General features: G+C 39.8%; 3 protein-coding genes across 4 annotated transcripts; all 3 read left to right on the top strand.

The window, feature by feature from the left end:
• Positions 1–3517: 3517 nt before the first annotated feature.
• Positions 3518–4162, top strand: zgc:92591 (uncharacterized protein LOC436997 homolog). Its single transcript, XM_061043683.1, has 2 exons — positions 3518–3739; positions 3826–4162. Exons 1-2 carry the CDS (start codon positions 3626–3628, stop codon positions 4060–4062), a joined length of 351 nt encoding a protein of 116 aa, XP_060899666.1. The 5' UTR covers positions 3518–3625; the 3' UTR covers positions 4063–4162.
• A 6510-nt stretch (positions 4163–10672) lies between these two features.
• Positions 10673–16210, top strand: asb10 (ankyrin repeat and SOCS box containing 10). Of its 2 annotated transcripts, none has more exons than XM_061043681.1 (5): positions 10673–11162; positions 12361–12628; positions 13494–13998; positions 14588–14701; positions 15252–16204. In XM_061043681.1, the coding sequence occupies exons 1-5, from the start codon at positions 10838–10840 to the stop codon at positions 15435–15437; spliced, it is 1398 nt and encodes a 465-aa protein (XP_060899664.1). In that variant the 5' UTR covers positions 10673–10837; the 3' UTR covers positions 15438–16204. The 2 variants fall into 2 exon arrangements, with proteins under 2 accessions (XP_060899664.1, XP_060899665.1); XM_061043682.1 differs by lacking the exon at positions 10673–11162 and adding an exon at positions 11781–12106 and having other exon boundaries at positions 15252–16210.
• Positions 16211–17897: 1687 nt separating this feature from the next.
• gbx1 (gastrulation brain homeobox 1) lies at positions 17898–20147 on the top strand. Its single transcript, XM_061044897.1, has 2 exons — positions 17898–18607; positions 19148–20147. Exons 1-2 carry the CDS (start codon positions 18160–18162, stop codon positions 19660–19662), a joined length of 963 nt encoding a protein of 320 aa, XP_060900880.1. The 5' UTR covers positions 17898–18159; the 3' UTR covers positions 19663–20147.
• Positions 20148–23497: the final 3350 nt, after the last annotated feature.

The raw sequence follows: 23497 nt of genomic DNA, 5'->3' as shown, positions 1-23497 counted from the left end.
CTATTTAAATTGAACAACAGCTGGCATTGCAACTCCAAAAGTCAATAATTGGACGTGTTTTAGTTTAAATGTAAAAATGTAAACCCCAAGTCTTCTGTAGTCCTTAAAGAAGTGTGTGGCTCATGTTTAAACAGAAAAACCATTTTGTTCACAGCAGTAGGCAATCTAATCAAAAAAAACTCCTGACCTTTTTTTTATCTGCACCACAGATCTATTTATTTTATTGCCAAGACAAACTAAATAAGCATTGTTTGTGCAAAAGGTTTTTAATGACTCATTCATCCCATCCAAAGATCAATAATAAGCCAAAGGTCAAAACATAAAGACAAAAAGGATAATAGGATCATTTAAACACCAACTTTTGGGGGCAAAACGCACATCTGAAGCATCTATTCTTTAGAATTCAAAATCAATAGACACAGTTAGAGTTAACCAAAGGTGATGGCACTTGCTGTTGTACATTTGTGCTGGTTGCATTCCCCTTTAATTAACCCTACCTGAGTTTATTGATTTGTGATTGATGCATGCATTTTGCCCAAAAAGTTGGTGTTTAAATATTATTCTACTTATTAGCATATACCGTGTTTATCAGTATTTTCTTGCCGCCCTTCTGCTGTGCTTGTCTCTTTTTGTCATTCAATAAGGAGCAAAGCTTGTGCATCAACAGAGTAATCACTACAGGTATCAAGCTTTGCTTTGTTGTATTAAGTAACGCACACTGCAGAGAAAATAAAGCAAACACTTCGCATAGCCTTTAGCTATTGACTGTCAGGCTGTGATATACATAACAGCCAACAATTTTCTTTTTCTGTGACTGTCAGACAAATGTAGAGAGGCAGCAGAATGTTCTGTCACACACACACACACACACACCTCTTTCCCATCTTCTCTTTGCAGATGAAACAAGCAAACAACAGAAATCTGCCAGACAACAGAGAAATAGATGGCCTTCCCAATACATTCAACCAATGGCGGCTTTTCAGAAGCTGCAACTGACCTTGCATAAACGCTGCCTCAGATAAGAGCCTATTCACATGTTATCTACTGCTCACTATCTGTTCAGCACTGGTGGAGAACACAAGAGAGAGGAGACCAAAGAGTCCAAGACCCTGGACGCAGGAATGGTTATATACTATGAAAAAGAATTAGCCCTTATTACATATTCAAGTAGTAACACATAAGTGTCATTAATCAAGACAAATGTGGCCTTTACTTGATAGAAAAGGAGATAAGTGTCATTTAGTTAATCAGAGAGAATGTCACAATGTCAGTGAAGTTTTGAATCCTTTGATGAAAAACCTTACAGCCATTATTTGAATCTGTTTATATTCACTGAAATATGTTGTGTTGCTGGAATATATTTTTATGTTTACGCTGCAGCTTGCCTGACGTTTAAGCAGGGGCTTTTAGAAATATGTTTCCTTACTTCTTGTATGCTGAGAAATTAAATAAATAACCACAACTTGCTTAAGGTTTTAAGTACCAGTAATTAGTCCAGAGCTATTTTAAGAGCTTCCATGATGATGTTATTGCAAAGTGTCGACACTTAGAGCTGTTTGCCGTAGCTTTACTGTCAATTTACCTCACACTGTACAACCTAAACTGCCCTACCTACTTGATAATGAGTCATGTTGCAGTAAATTTGTCCATGTTTACTGCTAACCCGAAAGATGATTTATGGTATGGATGCGTCTCAAAATTGTCTGGAACCTCACCGGTATGATTGAAGTCAATACAACTGATCCAAGCTTAGGTATGATAGTGATAAATTAGCATGAAATAGTGCTTTGGAGTAATCTGAATGTGCGATGAAAGGTTTCATTTGTGGTCTGATCCTTCAGGTACCTTGAATCACATCCATCAGGAATACGGAGGCTACAACATACAATTTATAGATGTGCTTAAGACACGATATAAAATCTTTTTTGATTCGTCTTAAGGTTTTATATAGTCATTTGCGTGACAGTTTTGGAGAAAATCAGACTTATATGTGTTTAAAGGACATTAAATACCACTGAAGTCAGAACAATTATTTGGGGAATAAAACGTTTAAGTCCCTACCTTTAGTTTAAAAAAGTATGCGTTTCATGATCAGTAGATGCCAAAAATGTTGTAATCAAATCTGGAATAGGTTGGTGAGCTCATATGATATTACACAAAATGAGTAGAGCAGTTGTTAACTTGCGGCCAATTTGGATATGAAACTCTATAGCCTAAAGAAAACACCAAGAAAATCGAATATAAAACTCAAACCTCCAGGATTAAACTCTAAGCTAAGCATAGAAATGTAAACAGGGGCACCCTGGTAGCTCACCTGATACAGCATACCTGAGGATGCTGGCTCCGTCGCACATCTCAAGTTCCTTTCAAACTCTGGGACCTTTGCTGTAAGTAGTCCAATCTCTTGTCCAGCGATGTCCTTTGTATACAGCCCTTACAACCTAACACGTGCAAAGAAGTAGCACACAAAAAAAGACAAAAAGAAATGTAGCACACCATTATTTAATGAAAAAGTAAGGCACCGCTATAACAATCAGCCACCACAGTACCACCAAGTAAAACTTCAATGCACATTCAACGCCGTGCACTGATGTGTGCAAAGTAATTGAACAGTTTATATGGTATTTCAAGTTTTAGTTTTGTTATTATCTGATGAGAAGATGCGTTAATCATAATATGCTAAATAAATTAAAACCAAATGCAGGAGTATAAAGTGTAAATACTACTGGGCTTTTGCAGGTAGTGCCAAATAGGATATTGTATAGACATGAAATACTTCAATGATATTTAACACAGAGCTCCACAGTATAAAAAATGCTTCAAGACTACAGATTAATAGGGAAAAATTCCCAGACACATCTGCATTTTGTACGACAGCTCCATACTTAATCAGACAAAATGACAGTGGGGATTCTGGGGCTGGGGTACTGGGACATGCTTTAATCCAGCCTTGCTCAAAGTACCATACATTTTTAATAAGCATAGCCTAACTGTGCATTCATCTATCTGAAAAAAAGCACAGGCCTTTATGAAAATCAAGATTGCGTTTACAGAAACATTAAATGTGACAATAAATGCTGGTCAAAAGGATTTCCCTGTAAATGTTATGGTATCTTGACATATTCGTAAGTCATAATTATCTCTCAGGCTTCAAGCTATATGGAAGATTACAGTGGATTTCAGTGGAAGCTACTTCAGGAATGTATCAATACAAACACAATTTCATGCGGTCTAAAAACTGGTTTAAGTGTGCCACCAAGTGGACGCTATTGTTATGTGCAACAGTGTAATTTGCATTGGTATAATTACCTCAATACACGTTTAGAAAAGTCAGTGCACGACCGCAAAAAAATACAGTGTCTTTATATAAAACCTGCCTTATAAAATAATAACGTCGAGTAGGCTGTTTAGCGTTAGTCATACCCTTTAGTAATTTCAATGTATTAATTGTATCTTAATGTGGCGCGAGCAAGAAAAACAAAGCAGGTGATCTTAATCTGTCACTAATTAAGGCAAACTACATAAACAGCGTTGCACGAGCCAGAAAAATTGGATTACAATCTTCTTGATAAGGTATTTAAAATAGCTTAACATTGTCGAATTCACGAACTTGACAGTTTAAAAAATGACTAACGACATACCTAAGAGAAAGGGGAAGAACCCAGGTGAGAAAAAGGGCAAAAGAAAGGCCAAAAGAAGAGAGACTTACGCGATGTACATCTATAAAGTTTTGAAACAGGTGGGTAAAAATAGTGCGGGATGCTTTCTCGCTTTTCCCTGCTTGTCTGATATACCACTTAAAGACATTTCCCTATGCTTTCACAGGTTCACCCGGATACAGGGATTTCAAGCAGAGCCATGAGCATCATGAACTCCTTCGTGAACGACCTGTTTGAGAGAATCGCCACAGAAGCGTCCCGGCTGGCTCAGTACAATAAACGCTCCACCATCACTAGCAGAGAGGTGCAAACTGCAGTGAGACTGCTGCTGCCCGGGGAGCTGGCCAAACACGCCGTGTCTGAAGGCACGAAAGCTGTCACCAAGTACACCAGCTCCAAATGAAGGCTGCAACACACTGCGAGTCAAAAATAAATGTTTCAAAGAATACTGGATCAGTCGCTTTGTGACCCGATAGATGGCAATAAAAGCATATAAAATATGATCGTTGATTTATCTAATTTATTCCTCCACTATTATCAAGAAGTAAAGCAACACGCCATTATAACCACTAGATGGGGTATTAGCACATTTACATAATAAAAGTAGGATGACTCAGTCTTTGATTAACAGTTTAGAGATTATGAGCCCAAGAATGATGCATGAGCTGTAATTTCGATTACACTACAGATATAAATGTTTATATTTACAAACCGAACAAATGTAGAAATGTTATTTGGTGGAATAAACTGTTTAGCGTTACAAATTATAATACATGAGGTCAGCATTGCATTTATCTTTCATACCGTTTTTCTCATCATTAAATAATATCCGCCTGTGAGATTATGCTTTATGCCTTATGACAGTCTGAACACTTCTGCAGTGTTTTTGTAATTTACAAGGATATTACAAGGAGTCCATTGGAGAGCCTCCAAGTCTCTCAAAAGTCAATTGAACACATCCCCACACTAGCCAATGCTTAGGCGAACACTCCAGCTGGCCTGGCATTGGATTTAACAAACAGTACAGTAAATAGAAACTCACTGAACTGTCAACATTGAACTTTTTAGTCTGTTCTTATTTTTTACTCAAGTAGGCTACCTAGTAGATAAGGATCACAATATACCGCAGATAAAAAAATAATTACACTAGGCCTACTTGTAAAAAAAAAAAAAATCTGTCATCCACTTTTTATCCTTATGTCAGATATGTTTACATGTAGGCCTACTTCTGTACAAAAGGAGAAGGGTTTCTTTCTGTAAGTCGGAGAGGTCGCCAACAAATGATCCTAGAACACACCGTAGACTGTATAGACCATAGACTGTAGACCATAGACTGTATAGACCATAGACTGTAGACCATAGACTGTATAGACCATAGACTGTAGACCATAGACTGTATAGACCATAGACTGTATAGACCATAGACTGTAGACCATAGACTGTATAGACCATAGACTGTATAGACCATAGACTGTAGACCATAGACTGTATAGACCATAGACTGTAGACCATAGACTGTATAGACCATAGACTGTATAGACCATAGACTGTAGACCATAGACTGTATAGACCATAGACTGTATAGACCATAGACTGTAGACCATAGACTGTATAGACCATAGACTGTATAGACCATAGACTGTATAGACCATAGACTGTAGACCATAGACTGTATAGACCATAGACTGTATAGACCATAGACTGTAGACCATAGACTGTAGACCATAGACTGTATAGACCATAGACTGTAGACCATAGACTGTATAGACCATAGACTGTATAGACCATAGACTGTAGACCATAGACTGTATAGACCATAGACTGTATAGACCATAGACTGTAGACCATAGACTGTATAGACCATAGACTGTATAGACCATAGACTGTAGACCATAGACTGTACAGACTATAGACTGTATAGACCATAGACTGTAGACCATAGACTGTAGACCATAGACTGTATAGACCATAGACTGTATAGACCATAGACTGTAGACCATAGACTGTAGACCATAGACTGTATAGACCACAGACTGTAGATCATAGACTGTATAGACCATAGACTGTATAGACCATAGACTGTAGATCATAGACTGTATAGACCATAGACTGTATAGACTGTATAGACCATAGACTGTAGATCATAGACTGTATAGACCATAGACTGTATAGACCATAGACTGTAGACCATAGACTGTATAGACCATAGACTGTATAGACTGTATAGACTGTAGACCATAGACTGTATAGACCATAGACTGTATAGACTGTAGACCATAGACCATAGACTGTATAGACTGTAGACCATAGACTGTATAGACCATAGACTGTATAGACTGTATAGACCATAGACTGTAGACCATAGACTGTATAGACCATAGACTGTATAGACCATAGACTGTATAGACCAGGGACGGGCAACTTTGGTCACAGCAAGGGCCACATTCATTCAATTCTCACTGCCAGAGGGCCAAATTGTAGGATACAAAAATGATTACAGTCAATGTGTCGGTCTCAAATTTACTCAACATATACCAGTGATCAAATATTATTATGGACATATTTCTGGTTTTCATGATTTCAATGCAGATTTTGTCATGTTTTCTTCATGTTTCCAATTAATCGACCTGAGGGCCATGTTGAGGGTTGATGGGGGCCGCATGTGGCCCCCGGGCCGCCAGTTGCCCACCCCTGGTATGGACCATAGACTGTATAGACCAAGGGACACATGCTCCGACAGGTGCCAAACATAACTTGAGGGACTGTGGTGTTAATGGTTATCAAGTTAGGAACAACCCAGAGCTAAATCAATGATAGATAATGTGGATTAGCAGCTGAACTTGTTTGGTATTTATTTTATAATGCTATTTCCTGAGTGAACTCCTCACCTTTACAGACCCACTAACACGATTGAAAAGTTGTTTTGAGAATCAACTCAAGCTACTTTTCGGGTATGTATGTATTCAGTAACTTTTAAAATCCTAATGTAAATCAGTGGCTACAACTAGCTAGAGGTTGACTACAAGGAACAAGCTATCGCGCAAAGTGTAGACTAAAAAAAAGTCTTTTGACTTCACTTACCGATGCTTGGATTTTTTAGAAACCTTAAAGTCTTAACTGACTGCACATAAGTTTTCTTTTGACAATTTTCTAAACAAATATAAATTAACTTGTTTTGGTGACTGCCACTGTTAAAGCAAAGATGGACATCGGAAATGACACGGTCACTTCGTTAGGCCACAAAATAATACAGGCCTACTGTATTCTTGATTTAAATTTCCTGGATACTTGTTCTGCATGGAAAAAAAATCGAATTATATTTAAAAGGAAAATGTCTTTCTATAGCCCTAATGGCTGAAAAAAATAAAACTACAACATGAGAAACTGAAAAACGTGGTTCATGTTGTACAAAAAAACATCAACTCAATTGGAAAATATACACACATATAAAATAATCAAGGTTCTTTGTAAATCTTCAAGTAATTTTGGCAATAAATGTGACTGATGTAGACATATAAATGTAATTCCTCAGTGTTTATGCACTTTTTAAAGCTGCGAAGTAATAAGTGTGCTCCAGTCTATATTTGGGCCTATTTAAACCTTGATAAGATCCATTATTTACTTTTTATAAAGTGACAGAGGAAATAATGCAACATTGTATCCTCGTTGTTTATTCTAATCAGGTCTTTAAAAAGACGACACTGTCAACTGAATACTACTTGATTACAAGATAATGACACCAGCTTTTGCACAGTCCAATCTGCATAAAATGCAGGAACTGATAAAGGTCTCTCTAATAAGGATGGTGTTTACATCAAGCTTTACATACACCTATTAGGCGACCCTTGTCAACATCCTAAGCCGGGCTCACTGCAATAATGCACTTGATGTGACTCCCACCAATGACTGTTATTGTTGAGATACCCATTTTGGTTGTTTCCCAGTATTCTTGGTAATGATGTGAAATCAACGGATGTTATTATGAGGGGGATACAGTCTTTGATGGCAGTGACTTTGTTCGTGATTATCATGGCCATTTAGGTTTTGTATCTTGCAACCTTCCCCATATCCCCTCATGCCCATGCCAAGTGGTAGTCATTGCTGTCTCCTTTAGGCAGACTGCTATGAACACATTATAGATGGGTGCATTAGTGAGTGATGCAGAGCCCAGACTTGCTTGCCTTGTTTTCGTGTGAGAGTGCATCATTAGAAAATGTTCCACTTGGCAGGGAAGCGCGTATTAACTGCAAGCGCAATGAAATGAGGTTGTGATAGATGGTTAAAGTTATACACGACTATTAGGTTGAAATATGAACCTCTCAATTGTCATGATGAAACAGAGGGCTATTTGCGTGGTGATCAGTGCATTAAGAGACAATTGGAATCTGCAAAGACCGATACAATACATTATAGGTAGTGGGCTCAGTGCTGAGAGAGTACAGAAAAAGTAATCATGCTTCCACAGAGTAGTTTGGAGCTACTGTTCAATTCAGGGCTCCATAAATTCATTTAGGTTCTCTACCAACATCTTGAGCATTGTGATGAGACTTGGGGGAGATTTGCAAACAGGGCACTGAGTCTAAACCATATTGTGGACTGTGATGAGCCATACATGTGGAAGTAAACCGGTGTTGATTGGCCATAAAAGGAGCTTTGTGTCCTTATAAAATGTCAGGGTCATAATGACAAAAAAAAAAATCAGAATAAGCTAAAATGTCAATCAGGAACAGTAGACCAATGCAGCCTCTAACTCCCCTTTAGTTGAGGTCATAAGCCAATTAAGCATGCTCATTATATCTTCTCATGTTTCCATGGTGACCTTAATACAATATATCTCAAAAACTTCCAGGATGTGAACTGGTATGAGAAAATTGCACATCAACTGCTCTTAAAGTAAAAGACTACATTGTACATTTACCAGACTTGATTTGACCACTTCAGATAGAATTAGAAATAAGCTACATATTAGTCATCATTATATAAAATACCTGAGGAATGATTGAGTGCTCTTGCGTCATCATGGTAACTCTTTTAAAACTTAGATTTTTCTTGGTGTGCACTGACTCTGTCTTAGACTAACAACAGATCCAATTTCAAACCCATTAGCATTTAATATTACTGTAATTACTGTGTACATTTCATTATGTTCTCAGTATATTAAATGACTGCTCAGTGTGGAGGGAGGGCTATAGTTTAATCTTTTTCTGTATTACTGTGTGCCACAGTACTCAAAACAGCATTAAGAGACACATAATCAGAGGGAACTAATTGCCTATGATTCCATAAATGAAGTGCTTCACTCTCATCAGGGCCGTTGCTGATGTCCAGCCTCTCACCGCCTTGGGAAGGGAAGGCAGTTGACCACCGTGCAGAAAAACCAAGGAGAGACGGCTACTGGTGGGTAATGTGAGAAAACCAAAGATTTAATATGTCCACAGGGGGGCTGTGAGGGCAGGGGGTGTTACTATTGCTGATGTTTTTTTTTTGTTGCCATCAGAGTTGCCTCCGCTGCTGAAAGGAAAAAAAATAAAAGAGAAACACGAGTGCCCACCATTTGAGAAATGAATTTATCGAAGTCGCTGTCTTTTTCCCCATTAGTAAGTGTTTAGTTCAGCGTTTTAAATAATTGCGTTACCAGGAATGATATTTAAAATACATTTGGGAGTCAATGAGGCGGGAAAGTGCCTACATGTTTTGCTGATGACACCCGGGCCATTTGGAAGACATCAAAGTAGAGAGGAGGTAGCCCAGATGCATATTATAAACTCATTATGTATATCATTTAAAAGGATGTACTCCAGCCGCAAAAACAATATTCCTAGTCTCTCTCTGGTAATGTGTGTTTTCAAAGTTGAAACTCTTACTCGCCTTCAGTTTAATGTGGCATCTATTACCAAACTGTAACATAAAATAAATGACCTTGATTTCCATACCAGAACAGTCGTTAAGGTATAGATGAGATGCAGGGGTGCTTCTGTGTGTTCAAATGGCAAAGAAGGTGAAAACCTCTCAGTAAATATTATAAATTTATATTTCTCCACCTGTGGTGCTGACCTGGTTTTCCACGGAGCTTACAGGGATCTTGATGGACTCCAACACAGAGGTGGATAAACAGACATTCAAATATATGTATTTGATGCACTGTGTATCCAATACGGAACAAACACGTCTGTGTGATTCTTAGTCATCCTTTCCTGCCATGAAAACCTCTCCTGGGTCTAGGGAGTAAAGAGATGGAATCAGTTTTCGTTGAAGTGTTCCAGAAGTATTGGAAACATGGCGGTCCATCAGTCAAAATAGATGTTTATCAGAAGCTTAGCGAGTAAGCTTAAGAGGCTTAATTATGCACCATCCCTCCACCGTTAGAACTCTACACGTACGGCAGAGTGACACAGCGGTTGCCAGTCATTCAGCCTAATGTTCTAATACAGGGAGCCATGTGGATACACAAAATCCATTAAGGCTGTTGAAAAAAAAAAAAAATGAAAGCAGAGAAAGACATTTTGCAAACACATTCTCATGGGGGCTTTCAAATAGGGCATCCATGTTTGCTCTTCCTCTAACAGAATTTGACCTTCAAAATTGCCCAAATGTTTAAGTCAGCTTACTTACTGTTTGAATTAAACAGCAAAAGGCACCCTTAGGAATGCATCATTTTGGATGTAACAGGGCTAACAGCCCTTTGTATGGTCTTGCCTTGCTCTGTACATTTAAAGTAAAAGACGTGTAAATGCACAAAATAAAGTATACTTGGAAAAAGTTTTTTTTTTGTTTGCTAAAGAAATAAACCTCATATTTGAGGTTATTAAAGGTAAATTCAATAAGATTATGTGTATTTAAAATGCTTTGAGTGATTTGAGTGTCAACTCATTTATAACTTGCAGCCTGACACAGAAACATTTCAAGGCTGTAACTTTGCTGGAGGCAAACAGGAGAGGCTCAAGTGTCTGCATGTGAGGCATAAAAATAGCATTAGTTGTCACACTGCAGGGAGGGTCACATACTGAATATCAAAACAAGTCTGTGAACCAACCTTGTGAACAGCCGGCAGGCACATAGTGGACATTAGCCAGAGAGAAAGAAACAGCAACAGAGATAGAGGCCTTTTCAGAGTCTCCTTCACTTCATCATACACGTTTTACAAAACCACTTTCCTCGGTGAGAGGCGAGATATCAGCATGTCGCGAGGCAGCTTTGTCTTCACACCCATGGCCTTACGCTCTCTTCAACTTGATGAAGACATGCTGGAGAGACACAAGTACAAGAGGCAGCTTGCCTCCCATCAGCTCAATAACTACCTGCTGAAAAAGGAGGCCAGGGACAGAGCACCGCTGAGGACCAGCACGGCCCTGCCTGCAGCTGTCTGCCAGGATGCGGTCGTCCAAAATGCTCTGTATACCGGAGACCTGGAGGCTATGCAGCACCTCTTTCCTCGAGGATCCACAGCAAACCTCATCATCGAGCCACAAGGAGGGGAAATGCGCTGGGTCGCCACAGGAGAAGGTAGGAGATGACATATGTCTTCATTAGGAATTAATTTAGAAATTCTTATGATTGTGCACATCATCATTGACTCTTCTTTTCCTGGAAATTAGCATACAAAATAATGAATCCCTGGTTTTACATGATTTGAATTTTCAATTAAGAGCAATGTGTAAGTGGTGCATCTTACTCTGAGGCAGCATTAAAAGACTGCAGAGCAATATTTATAGCATCCATCATATGTCCATGACACAATCTGACTGGATCCTTTCACCTATGGCAGAGTGAGCTGCTTGCCTTTTGATTTTGCAGAGGAATTATATTTTGTGTCCATTTTGGCTTGTTGGATAGCTAGAAATGATCATCCCTTACTTCAAGTTCAAACGTTGGATAGATACGCTGTGCAATGCTGAATATTTACAAAATCATTCTGTTGTCAAAAAACAGTTATTTTCTCCTTTTAATTATTTGAATGCAGAAGAGCTTTACTGATTTACTTCAGTGGTTTAGCTGAGTCAGTGTGCAGGTGACATGTAGCACACTGATCATTGGCTCCCACATCACTGCACTGGAGAGGTCCATCGGGTCAGCCAAAATATCACATAACGCCACCCTGAAATAGCCCTGTGTGCACAAACAACCAAGCATAAGTGTTTATTTCCTTCATGAGAAAACACACAACTTCAACTTCAAAGTACAGCATAGCTGGAGAGCAAGCTTGAGTATGGCGTATGTAGCTCCTAAGATCAAGTGGCACAAACAGAAGAAGTACCGGAACGACGTGATCGCCACAGCGAAAGCCAGTGGCTGTGTTCTGCAGTTCTGGAATTCTTTGCTTGTGGGCGATGAGCTGACGATGCTCAGTATCGTAGACGACGACGAGTATTGCTACCTTATTGATGCTGTTTATGACACCAGCAACATAGAGGAATGGAAGAACTTTAGATTTAACTACAGAGGCCTGAGTAGGTTTGCCAGAGATTTTGGTTTTATATCAAACATACAAAAAGTTGTGCTGAACAGTCATGGCCTTACTTTTTTTTGGCTATTGGGCTTTTTTTTTTTTTTTTTAGCATTATTTTATGTTTTATCTAGTAATTTAAATAATTCTATATCTAATGTTTTGGATTATTTACATCTGGCATGTCAGCTCAGTTATTTACAATGAAAGGGTTGAACGTAAAGTTGACCTGATTTCAACTGTTCTGTCTGATTTTAGGACTTTGGTCTCTGAGTTATGAGCAGGAACTGACCACACCACTTCACATCACCGCTGGCCGAGGCTTCGCAGACTGTCTGAGGCTCCTGCTGCAGCGGGGGGCCAATGTAGACCTGGCACCCGGAGGCACCACAGCCCTGCACGAGTCCTGTGAAAACTGCCAACCAGAATGTACCAAACTGCTTCTGATTCACGGCGCCAACGCCAATGCTGTCTCTGAAGATGGTCTAATGCCTCTGCATGTTTGCTCGAGCCCTGAGTCTTTTGAGTGAGTAAAGTAGAGAGAGTGTATTCCCTTAAGTGTGTCTAGAATAAAACTATGTGTATGCTGATGCTTTATGCAGTGAGTCTTAACCCAGGGTACTTGTGCCCAAGAGGGTACAACTCATGATTTGGTGAAAAGCAGGCTAAGTGGAAGTTGTAAGAGTCTTATCAGATAAATGCTGAAACATGAACTGGTGGCTCATTAGGAGAGTCAACAAGCCAGTAAAGCTAGCTATACCAACATTTTCTAACATGAATTAGCTGTCGCATGCCAGGCCTACTGATCATACAAGACCAAGTTAGACTAGCCACAAAGTCCCTAAACGCTTTAATAGATGTGTCCCTTTTTGCTATTTCGCCCAACTTTTTAGAAGGATGACAGACTTTAGAGCATCATCAAACTAAAGTTTGCTAACAGCTAGCATAAGCCATTGTTAGATCATTGTATTGCTACACCAAGGAAGTATGTAGCAGCAGAATCCCTGGTTGGACTAATATAAGCAAGGGTGTAATAATTGCTAAATCAATACAAGTTTTCTCAAGAGAGAGATGATCGCTAAGAGTTACGTTCTCTTACTTTAAAACCATCGGCTACTTAGGAGGGTCAAAATCTAGCAGGGAGAGTATTGTAAAGAAATAGCTAAAAGTGCTACATAAATAGATGAGCAAGATCACAGTCTTGTGAAAACTTTAGCTACAACATCCTACTCTGAATTTAAGCTATATTACTTCATATTTTAATGAACTAAACATGGCATATGTGATAAAGGATTATGAGTCAAATAAAAACTTCCAGGAATGCCGATTGATACATGTGTGATACAACTTGTGTAAAGTTACAAAACAAGTTTCTGTGATTCTGTCTGCAGATGTGCCAAGTATCTCCTTCAGTATGGTGCAGCTATTAATGGTCGCACTCTAGATGAAAATGACACTCCCTTACACGTGGCAGCCAGGAATGGCCTTCCTGACCACGTCGATCTCTACCTGCGCTATGGAGCTGCTGTGGACAAAGAGAATGACGAGGGTCTCACCCCACTGAACGCAGCTTGTTCACAACCCCAGGAGCTGCGGGAGCTCCAACATTACTTCACAGTGTGCCAGATGCTGCTGGGGGCCGGGGCCAACGTCCACACCATGGACCAGGACAAACGCAATCCTTTACACATGGCCTGTAAAAACGTCAACCCAGACATAGTGGATCTTCTGCTGGCTAGCGGTGCCTGTGTTAACGACATGGACTACGGTGGTGAAGCTCCCATGCACAACGTCCTAAAGGTGGTCTGCTACAAGTTTTCCCATCAGCCTGAGAGGATTGTCCGTGCTTTGCTCAACCATGGTTCTATACGAGTGTGGCCTGGAGCTCTGCCCATGGTAAGAAATAAAAGTCTACATATTATATAGAATAATTTATGGTGAAAACGCAAATGCACATACATTTAATGAGGGGTAAAGCATTCCAGGATGGTTTGTAGTAGCATAATTGTATTTTTCAATGCGAACCAATTATTCATCAAGGTGGCTAATTTAGTATAATTAGCAACTTGAGCACATGTAACACCTTGAAATTCTTGAAACACTTAAGACTTCCTTGGAAAATTCCAGACTTCACAACTTCACAATTCAAATCATTCCCATCTCATGACACAACATGAAGTGTTGCACTCTCTGCGGGGAACAGACTACAACTATCAGTGAACCCACGTGCATGAGACAAAATGCCTGGTTCCTAATTAGGCAAGTGTTAATAGGAGATTAATTAGCACTAATTGCATAATTTCCAGTTAAACCCCTGGAGGGAAGACCAATCTGTTCATTTCACAAGTGTTTAATTACTTTATTTCTTCAGTTCTATGGAGTCACAGGCTCACTCAGGAACTTCAGTGATGATTATATGGCTGTGTAGCTGTGGTCTGTGCCTAAACAAAGACTAACACTACTAATTCATACATGTTTCTTCTAGGTTTTAAAGCACTGCTGTGTGTCTCCACGCACCATCGAGGTTCTTCTCAACGCTTACAGTTTCCTTAAAGTCACGGACACCTGGGTGGAGTCTGTGTCACCGGAGGTGTTTAAGGCAAGCTTGTTAATTAATATTCAACCAGTTTGACTCTCTTAATACGGTTTTAGATTTTCTATTCGATTTCTTTGCAAGTATTTGGCTGTCTCTCTCGTCTTAATTTAATTTTTTTCATCATTTTGGCTTAGTATCTTGACAACACAAAGATGCTAGCAACCCTTAAATCAATCAAGTTTTTTGACTCACAGACATTGACACATATTCCCTAATACCTTGAGGATTGTGTATGAATGCTTTTAAATACAGAATCACTCCCAAGTAAAAATGCAATAATGCTGTAAATGATTAAAGGAGTAAGTAAATTGTGCAAAATAAAATCTGTTTGCAGGTTGTGTAGGTTCATTATAGCTGTAGTTTGTGATATGTGACTTTCAAATGATCAATATCTATAATAGGACATGCAGTAGCCAATATTTTTTTCTGAATGTCTTGCTTTAGTTTTGCTACATTTCCATTGCTTAGTACCACAACAACTGAAAGTAAAATGAGACAACTGAAATCAGGGCTCATGAAATGATTTCATATTCATCTTTTTTTTATCCAACAGGAGCACAAAGACTTCTACGAGTCTGTCTTCTCTCTGGCAATGACTCCTCGCTCCCTGCAGCACTTGGCTCGCTGCAAACTCAGAAATGTCCTGGATGGCCGAGTACACCAGGTGGTCCCTAAACTGGATCTGCCAACCTTTATCAAGAATTACCTGCTGCTGGAGTACAGAGGTTTTATCCATTGAAAGCACTGTGCTGAGCTTTTAGTTAGTGAAATGGAGAATGAGTGCTGCAATTTGTGAGAAAGAAGTAGCTGTTCACATTTTAAATAGTGATAAAAAAAACTAAAAAAAAACTAGGGACATCAACCGCTAGCACTGAACACTTGAGACACTTTTTGATTGAGGGATTTTTCATCATTCTTCTCAGTTACATGTTTGATGTTTCACCACAAGAGGGCGCTGTAGGCTTGAGTGGATAAACTCTATAGCGTATGTGCAATTGTGTTTTATATTTTGTTTATTTTAAGATCACGGTTTGTATTATAATTCTGCACTTGAGAGTTAAAAGATAATTGTATTTTTTCTACATAAATATATCAACATAGTTTGATATTTATGCGCATTAGGAGGATTGAGGATAACTATCAAATGTAGGCATAAATAATGACTCTCACTGACATTAATGTATTTAGGACTTTTATATAAAAGAAATAAGCTTGATATAAAAATAAAACATACCTACGTGACAAATGTTCTTGGACTTTTTTTTACTTTTCTTTATATGTTATGTTACCTCTCTCTTTCCTCGGTCCTTTCTTTGCTTCGGCTTGTAGCCTGGTGTTTTGTGTAATTTTTCCACATTCACGGGGTTTTGTCGAGAAGAAATTGTTTTTATAACATACAAAAATTACTTAGAATAAAATCGTATTAATCCTTTGTATTTAAACAATTCAATGTGCAAGGGTAGCTATCAAATCAATATTTAAATATGAGTAACTACTGCATAAAACACATTCAATAAAAATGATAAATGTACTTTCTGAACGAGATTCCGATACCCTTCTTCTTTAACCGAATTATTTAAACTTTGACACGATGGGAAAACGAGACACAGAAAACGGCGGGTATTCAGTAAGGCACCTGTCAGTCTCCATTCAGTCATTTTTAGAAAGAAAAAAAGTCCTCTTTGAGGCATCGTTATGGTCACGTCACATTAAGCACAATTTGAATTACCTGCAGGACTAATTGATCAGTTTACATTATACTGAAAATAACAACAGTGAACAGATTTAAGTAGTAGTAGTAGTTTTCCTGACACAATTCAAACTTGATAATGTTGTTGGAACATACTTCAGATGCTTTCATGTGCTATAGGTCATCCAGTAGTGTAAGACTTTTGGAGCAAGAAAAATAGATCCGAATGATGATTATTTTATTTGCATATACATTTGATTATTTTCTTTTTAAAATGGGACTAATAAAAAGTGTAAAGATGGTTTTCACTAGAGCAAATAGTGCTGCTGCTGCTGCTGCTGCTGGAGTCACTCGCAATTATAAGAATTAGCCTGGCCTGGCCCTCCATCTCTAATCAGAGCCGCTGGTGATATGTTTATGTCCTCGTGCAATCAGACGACCGGTTGGAGAGCCCGGGCACCCAGGACTCAATAGGGCTAATCATCATCAGTTCCCATTGCCATTTAAAAGGTGAAATGATCTGCGATTAAACTTGTGCTTAAAGGAAAGAGAAAAGGGATTTTTTTTTCTCCCTACATGCATTTTTGATCAGGGATGAATTTCATCTCCTTAAACGCAGAAAGTGATTTGTGCATTATTTAATCCAGAAAAAAAAAACTTTACGCATGATTTACTTGATAGATTATGCGTTAGAAATGTTACAGTTTAATATAAAACAATTTTTTTTAAATAAACCGCCTTAGTTACAAAAAAAAAAAGCGAAACCACTTCGATTTGACTTTGGCCACAGTGTCCACGCACTCTGCCGTTGACCTCGCATAAACCTCCTTTATCTGAATCTAATTTCGCGCAGAGTATCTCTCTCCAGGGAACAATTGTTGCAGCACTTCTCTCTCTTTTTTTTTTTTCCAAAGCCGCCAAACGCATTGTTTTTATCCGCGTAGAAAGGGCCAGAGAGCGGAGAAACATCTGCCTCTCCTCCCTCCTCACTCTGATGCCCATCGGCCCCAATATTCCAACAAAAGGCTCCGTTGTTTTACGCTGTCCCTTGAATCCAGAGTAATTACTTATCATCAATCAAAATTAATAATAGCTGATTGGGTTGGTGTGGTCAACGATTATAGAAGGGGAAGGGCTGGAGCAGTCTCTCACACCGTTTTGCAGTCAATGGTGAACCTGGCAAAAGGGGAGGGGGGGGGCTTGAGCGAGGGGGGCGGGGGGCGACCCGTCTATTTGGTCTCCACTGGGAAACTACCGCCTCTCAAGACGGCCAAAAAGTCAGAGGCTGAATAAGGAAATGAAGCGTAATTTGAGGAAGATGGATGAGCCCCCAGGGAAACACCCCCTTTTCATTCCTCTTGTATTGCAGATGATAACCAATGCGCTCTCGCCCTCTCTCTCTCTCTCTCTCTCTCTCTCTCTCTCTCTCTCTGCGCACACACACACGGTCACACACTCGGAGCATGGGAGAGGGGCGGAGGGAGGAGTTGGCTAGATAGATAGAGAGAGAGCGTGTGTTTATGTCTCAGTGTGTGACAAATAAGAGGGAAAAGGTAGCGACAGGGCTCACAACAAAAGCGCAGAGAGAGAGAGAAAGAGCGCAGAGATCCGGAGAAGCAGTCCACTCACTCCCAGGAATGACAACACGGCGGAGGATCTACTTTCTCTCCGCTCCGTTCTTGCACTGAAAGTTTTACGCGTCGCCGAGGGAAAAAGGGACACCTGCTTTTTCAAGTTTCCACTAGTAAAAAAAAAAATACTTGCCTGCAACATGCAGCGACCAGGCCCAGGGACAGCGTTCTCAATCGACTCACTCATAGGGACTCCTCAGCCCAGACCGGGACACCTGCTCTACACGGGTTACCCCATGTTCATGCCGTACAGACCTTTGGTTATCCCACAAGCTTTATCCCACTCGCCTTTATCGTCTGGGATACCTCCTCTGGCGCCTTTGGCTTCTTTTGCGGGACGCCTCACGAACACGTTCTGTGCCAGTTTAGGACAGGGGGTGCCGTCCATGGTCGCGCTCACCACCACGATGCCAAGTTTCTCGGATCCACCGGACAGTTTCTACCCGCCACAAGAGCTCCCGGGCCCGCGTTTGAGCGCAGCAGATCCCGGGGCGAGGAGGCTGGAGAGTCCGCACTCTGACGACCTCCACAGCCGGGACAAGGGCTCCGATCTGCTCAACTTCTCAGAAACTTTTCAAACTATATCAGGTAAGCTTGGGCTCATTGTTTATTCGATGTATTTTTTATCCAAACTAAACCGGAGGGTCGTTGCGTAAAAAGTGAGCACTGTGCGTAAAAATGTGTTCAAATAGAGAATGTTGGTGTCAGTTTAAATAGAATTGGGCGATCCTTCATCAGTTTAGTCAGACCTGGTGACATTGAACTAAAAAAATATTCCTTTTACAGTCTTCTTTTTTAATAGCAGGTTTGATGTAGGCCTACAATATTACTACATTTTTCTTCGTATGATGCCGAATTTGAGAGCCTGCTTTACATTTCAAATAAACGAAAGTTGTTTGGTTTAAAGGAGAAATTAAGCCTGTTTCAAGTTGCCAAAAACTTGCAGAACAACCCAGTGTTGACTCAATTTGCAGGCCAATTAAAAATCCAGTTTTTATGCTACCTATTAAAACATTTAAAGTTGTTTTCAGGGTTTCTCCAACAGCCTGCAATGGGCCAATAATTGATGTCCTCCATCATCAGCAGAGACTCAGTGTGTTTCTTCTTTCTCTTTTATCAACATTTTAGGTGAGACCAAACTGTACAGCTCAGACGACGAGAAGCTGGACCGAAAATCCGCAGACACCGCTTGCAGTGACCGGGAAGACAGCTCCGTGGACAGCGAGAACGAAAGTTTCTCTGACGGGAACAACTGTGGCTCCCTGTCCCAGAAGAGCAAACTGAAAACCGGCTCTCAGGAGGCGTTACCCACCGGCAGCTCTGCGGGGAAGAGCCGGAGGAGACGAACAGCTTTTACCAGCGAGCAGCTGCTGGAACTGGAAAAGGAGTTTCACTGTAAAAAGTACCTTTCTCTGACTGAACGCTCGCAGATCGCACACGCGCTTAAACTGAGCGAGGTGCAAGTGAAGATCTGGTTTCAGAACCGCAGGGCCAAGTGGAAACGGATCAAAGCCGGCAACGTGAACAACCGGTCTGGAGAACCGGTGAGGAACCCCAAAATAGTGGTCCCCATCCCAGTGCACGTCAACAGGTTTGCAGTGAGGAGTCAGCACCAACAAATAGAACAAGGGACCAGGCCGTGAACTCAGAAAAACCACAAATCTTCAAGAAAGAAAAAACACTTACATGTTGAACGCATGAAGCACAAACAGGAGGAGCCGATCGTCCTGCCTGAGAGCAGAGAAGAAGGAACAATTATTTGGCAACATGCTTTCATTTTTATTTATTCTTCTGTGAATATGTAAATATAAATGGGTTAAAACTGGTACAAATGGGCACTATGAGATGAGACTGTAAAGATTTTTTAAGTATTTATTTGTAGGGCCAAAATGTTCTGTTGTGCATGTCCTTTTTGGTGAAGCTGGATTTTTTGTTTTGTGTTTCGTACATTTGTTGAGCACATTTGCATGTCAAGACGGTTTTACGTTTTGTTTGGAGGCTGTAGGTTCCACAGTTGACAGCAATTTGTGAAGAAAAAAAAAGATGTGAAGGAAATAATGACCAAACAAGGGACAAGTGTAAAGTATATTGACCTAATAAATCGCTTTATACGAAAGTTTGAATCCAGATTGAATCTTTATTATTCAGAATATAGAGTAACTATGGTTTTGTTTTGCGCAAATCTATCTAATCAAACAATTCATTTCAACCAGGCACATTATTTGATATTTCTGAACTAAAAAAAATATTAGGCTAAATTTTATCGTTTTTTTAAAATCCTAAGCACATCATTTTGAATTTGTAGTTTTGAATAGACGTTAACAAAATGATGTGATGTGATGTATTTATTATATGATTATTTCAAGCGTTTTCGTGCTGGAGCTTTTAAAGTTCTCCAAACATTGAACGTTTTATGGGGTTTTATCTTCGCTTCATTCACACATTTTTTCGTTTAAATAATCTGACGCTAAAAAAATATGTGTTTCAACCCAGACACATCAGGACCTGAAAGGTAGATAGTTAGTTTAAAAAAAAAAAAACACATCAGTGATTGATTTGTCTTCAGGAGGCCGGATTGTCTCAGTTGGACTGATGGATCGTCATTAGACTGAACACATTCAACACACTGTAATACACGTATCTATCAGTCACTGCTCAGGGAATATCAAACCCACAGCACCTCTCCTTAACACGTTTTTGTTGTTGTTGTAAAATTATACAATTACTGTGTGCGTAAAAATATATATCCTTATCATTTCATAAGACATGTAAAAAAGAGACTCAAGATCAAATTCAAAACATGCAACAACAGCAAAAAAGTTGCATTTTCTGTAAAATGTTCTAGTTTGTCAAATAATGGATACAAAACGGAACTTGAATAGTGTCATATTGTAAATTGTATATTTTCCAATGTCATGTCATTTGATATTCACTCAGATATTCTGACACCTGTAGGTCCTTTAAAAAACTCATACTGTTTTCTGGTAGCCTATTTGATCAGCTTTGACAAAATAAAGATGTAACAAACGACTGGTTTAGAAGTAAAAACCTATCATTAAACATCTTTAACCCATCACAACATTAATCTTTACCACCTTAGTGAAAAATGAATGGAAATCTCCCTCGCTTGAATCGCATATGGAAACTTCCATTGCTATTTTAAATTTTAGAGCAGCACATTTAAATAATATGTAGTTAAAAGAATCTCTGACCACATCGGTCTCCTTACAGGAAAAGGTGGAAACATTTCCTGATGTTTTTATGCAAACTTTTACATTATGCATGCTTCTCTCTTGGTTTGGTTTTCTCTGAACTGTTTCCAGAGAAGGCTCATGTTGGAATAATTCACCTCAGCTCAGATGAGACAAAGTGATTAGTTGTTCCAAAATAGACTCAGGCCTGGAGCCATGTTAAACCTAATGCAGTAGCACCTGTTGAAGTGAGAATAGGGCCAGATAATTCAGATTTTTAATTAGTATAAATATTTGATCAAATTAACCTGCCTTATTCTCAATACACATTTAGCCAAAATATGATGTTTTCTATTCCTGATTACAGCAGGGGAACACTTTATTCTCTTTTTTTTTTAATTCTTCCATGGATGCCAACTTTGAAAAATGAATTTATGGTCTGACCTCAGAGTGTACACATACATTTGGTGACCTGGGTGTCCATGAGTAGTAAACTTTATTCCGCTGTCCACCTCATATATCAAGACTGTGACACTGGGATGGGGATTGAAGGAGAGATGATGGTGTGAGGGAGCAGTCAGTGGAAGTTTTATTAAGTCCAACAGCTGACTAATACAGACGGTTCAATTCCACGACGTTGTGCCAGAGTGCAAAAGGCTATTTCAGTGTTTATGAGCAGCCCGGTGGAGGTGACAAGGAGCCATGACACAGCACTGGGGTCATCGTTGTTGTTATTATAGACATCCTATAGATGAAGTGTTTCATTCAATGTTTTCTACCAAATTACATTCTGCTCAAGTTAGCATCTATTTCTAATAGTATTTGTTTATATGAAACAATGCTTACACACTGACATACACATACAAAATGTCACATGTACACACTCTCAAATCTTCAACAACATTACAGGGTTTTTTTTGGGTCTTCCTCATTTCTTTTCAATCTTAACATGACTTTGGTATTACCTTGTTACTTTCACACCAGTCAAGCTTAATGAATAGAATTAAACTGAATTGTACCTACCTCTGAGTTCAAAAAAATGATTTCTCACCTCTGAACAAAACAAGACAGTATTTGTATCATTCTGCGATTCTTGAATACTTGAATCACAAAGTAAAAATATCAGAATATCTCTCCAGCAAAGATATTAAACTATTTCCACATTCCTACCTGGAGAGAGGGAGAGTAAGGGAGAGTAAGGGAGAGTAAGAGTAAAGCGATGGACCGCATTACTGTCTGTTTCTGAGAGTGCAGCCTGCTCAGCGCTGACTGCAGGCCTGACTTCTTGGGAGGGTCCGGACGGCAGCGGCTACAGTGATGTATGGGCAGATGCATCAAATCGCACAAGATAAACAAGCGATGAGTTTCATCAGGGCCATCATAGCTTTAATTTGGCTGCCTAATGAGTCAGATCTAGTGGCGGAGATAAGAGTTGTCAGAGGCCCGGCTCTAATGAATTTCTTGCCACTTGTAATCAAGGTTGCCTGTCTGAGGGGGGATGATTAATGGAACCCTGGAGGATTCCCTCGGCCCTCAGCCTTCATTACAGCTAATGCATTCTCAGGCAAATTAACAGAGAAACGCAGGCGAAAGCCAACGGGGAAGAGGAGCGAGTGAGAGAGATAGAGAGAGAGAGAGAGATGAAAAGAAGAAAGGGAGAATGAGAGAGAGGGATGGGAAGGGAGTGTTTATGTAAGACAAAAGGAGAGAGAGGAGGTGAAGGAAAAGGTGGAGATGAAGCAGCCCGGGGAGAGAAACAGAGGCAGGGATGAGCTGACATCATCTGATAAGAGAAGGGTTCAAGGATATGGAAATGAAAGAGCGCAGACAAGAGTTTGGGTCAGTCAGAGAGGGCAGGGGGGCAACATGGATGTACTGGTCAGACATGATGGAGCTGAAATTGATAAATGGATGTTCAGATCTGCATGGAGAGACGGTCGGATGGAGGGAGCAGGGTGGATGTAATTACTTCTTAAAGAGGTTAAAAGGGTGAAGGGAGGAGGAAAAAAAACATTGAGCAACTGTAACCTCTCCAAATCAAGACACAAGCATGTGAGACCAGAGCGCCTTAAAGCAACATTTATGTTACAACCTGCCACGTCTGTTAAAGTGGCCCAGCAGCTCCTACACAGTATGGAAATATGATTTTAATGTTTGCAAATATGGTCTCGTCAGGTCTTTGTGTAGCCATCCATCAGCCTCAGACCCACCTCTGCAATCTTGGAGGCAATTTGTCTGAGAGGAGGTGGGCGGCAGAGAGCCCTCCTCACTGTTTAGCAGGCCCTGA

Source organism: Labrus mixtus, chromosome 8 (assembly GCF_963584025.1).
Source record: "Labrus mixtus chromosome 8, fLabMix1.1, whole genome shotgun sequence".
Classification (NCBI taxonomy): domain Eukaryota; kingdom Metazoa; phylum Chordata; class Actinopteri; order Labriformes; family Labridae; genus Labrus; species Labrus mixtus.
The sequence above is the reverse complement of the archived record's forward strand: the minus strand, read 5'-3'. Positions and strand labels throughout refer to the sequence as shown.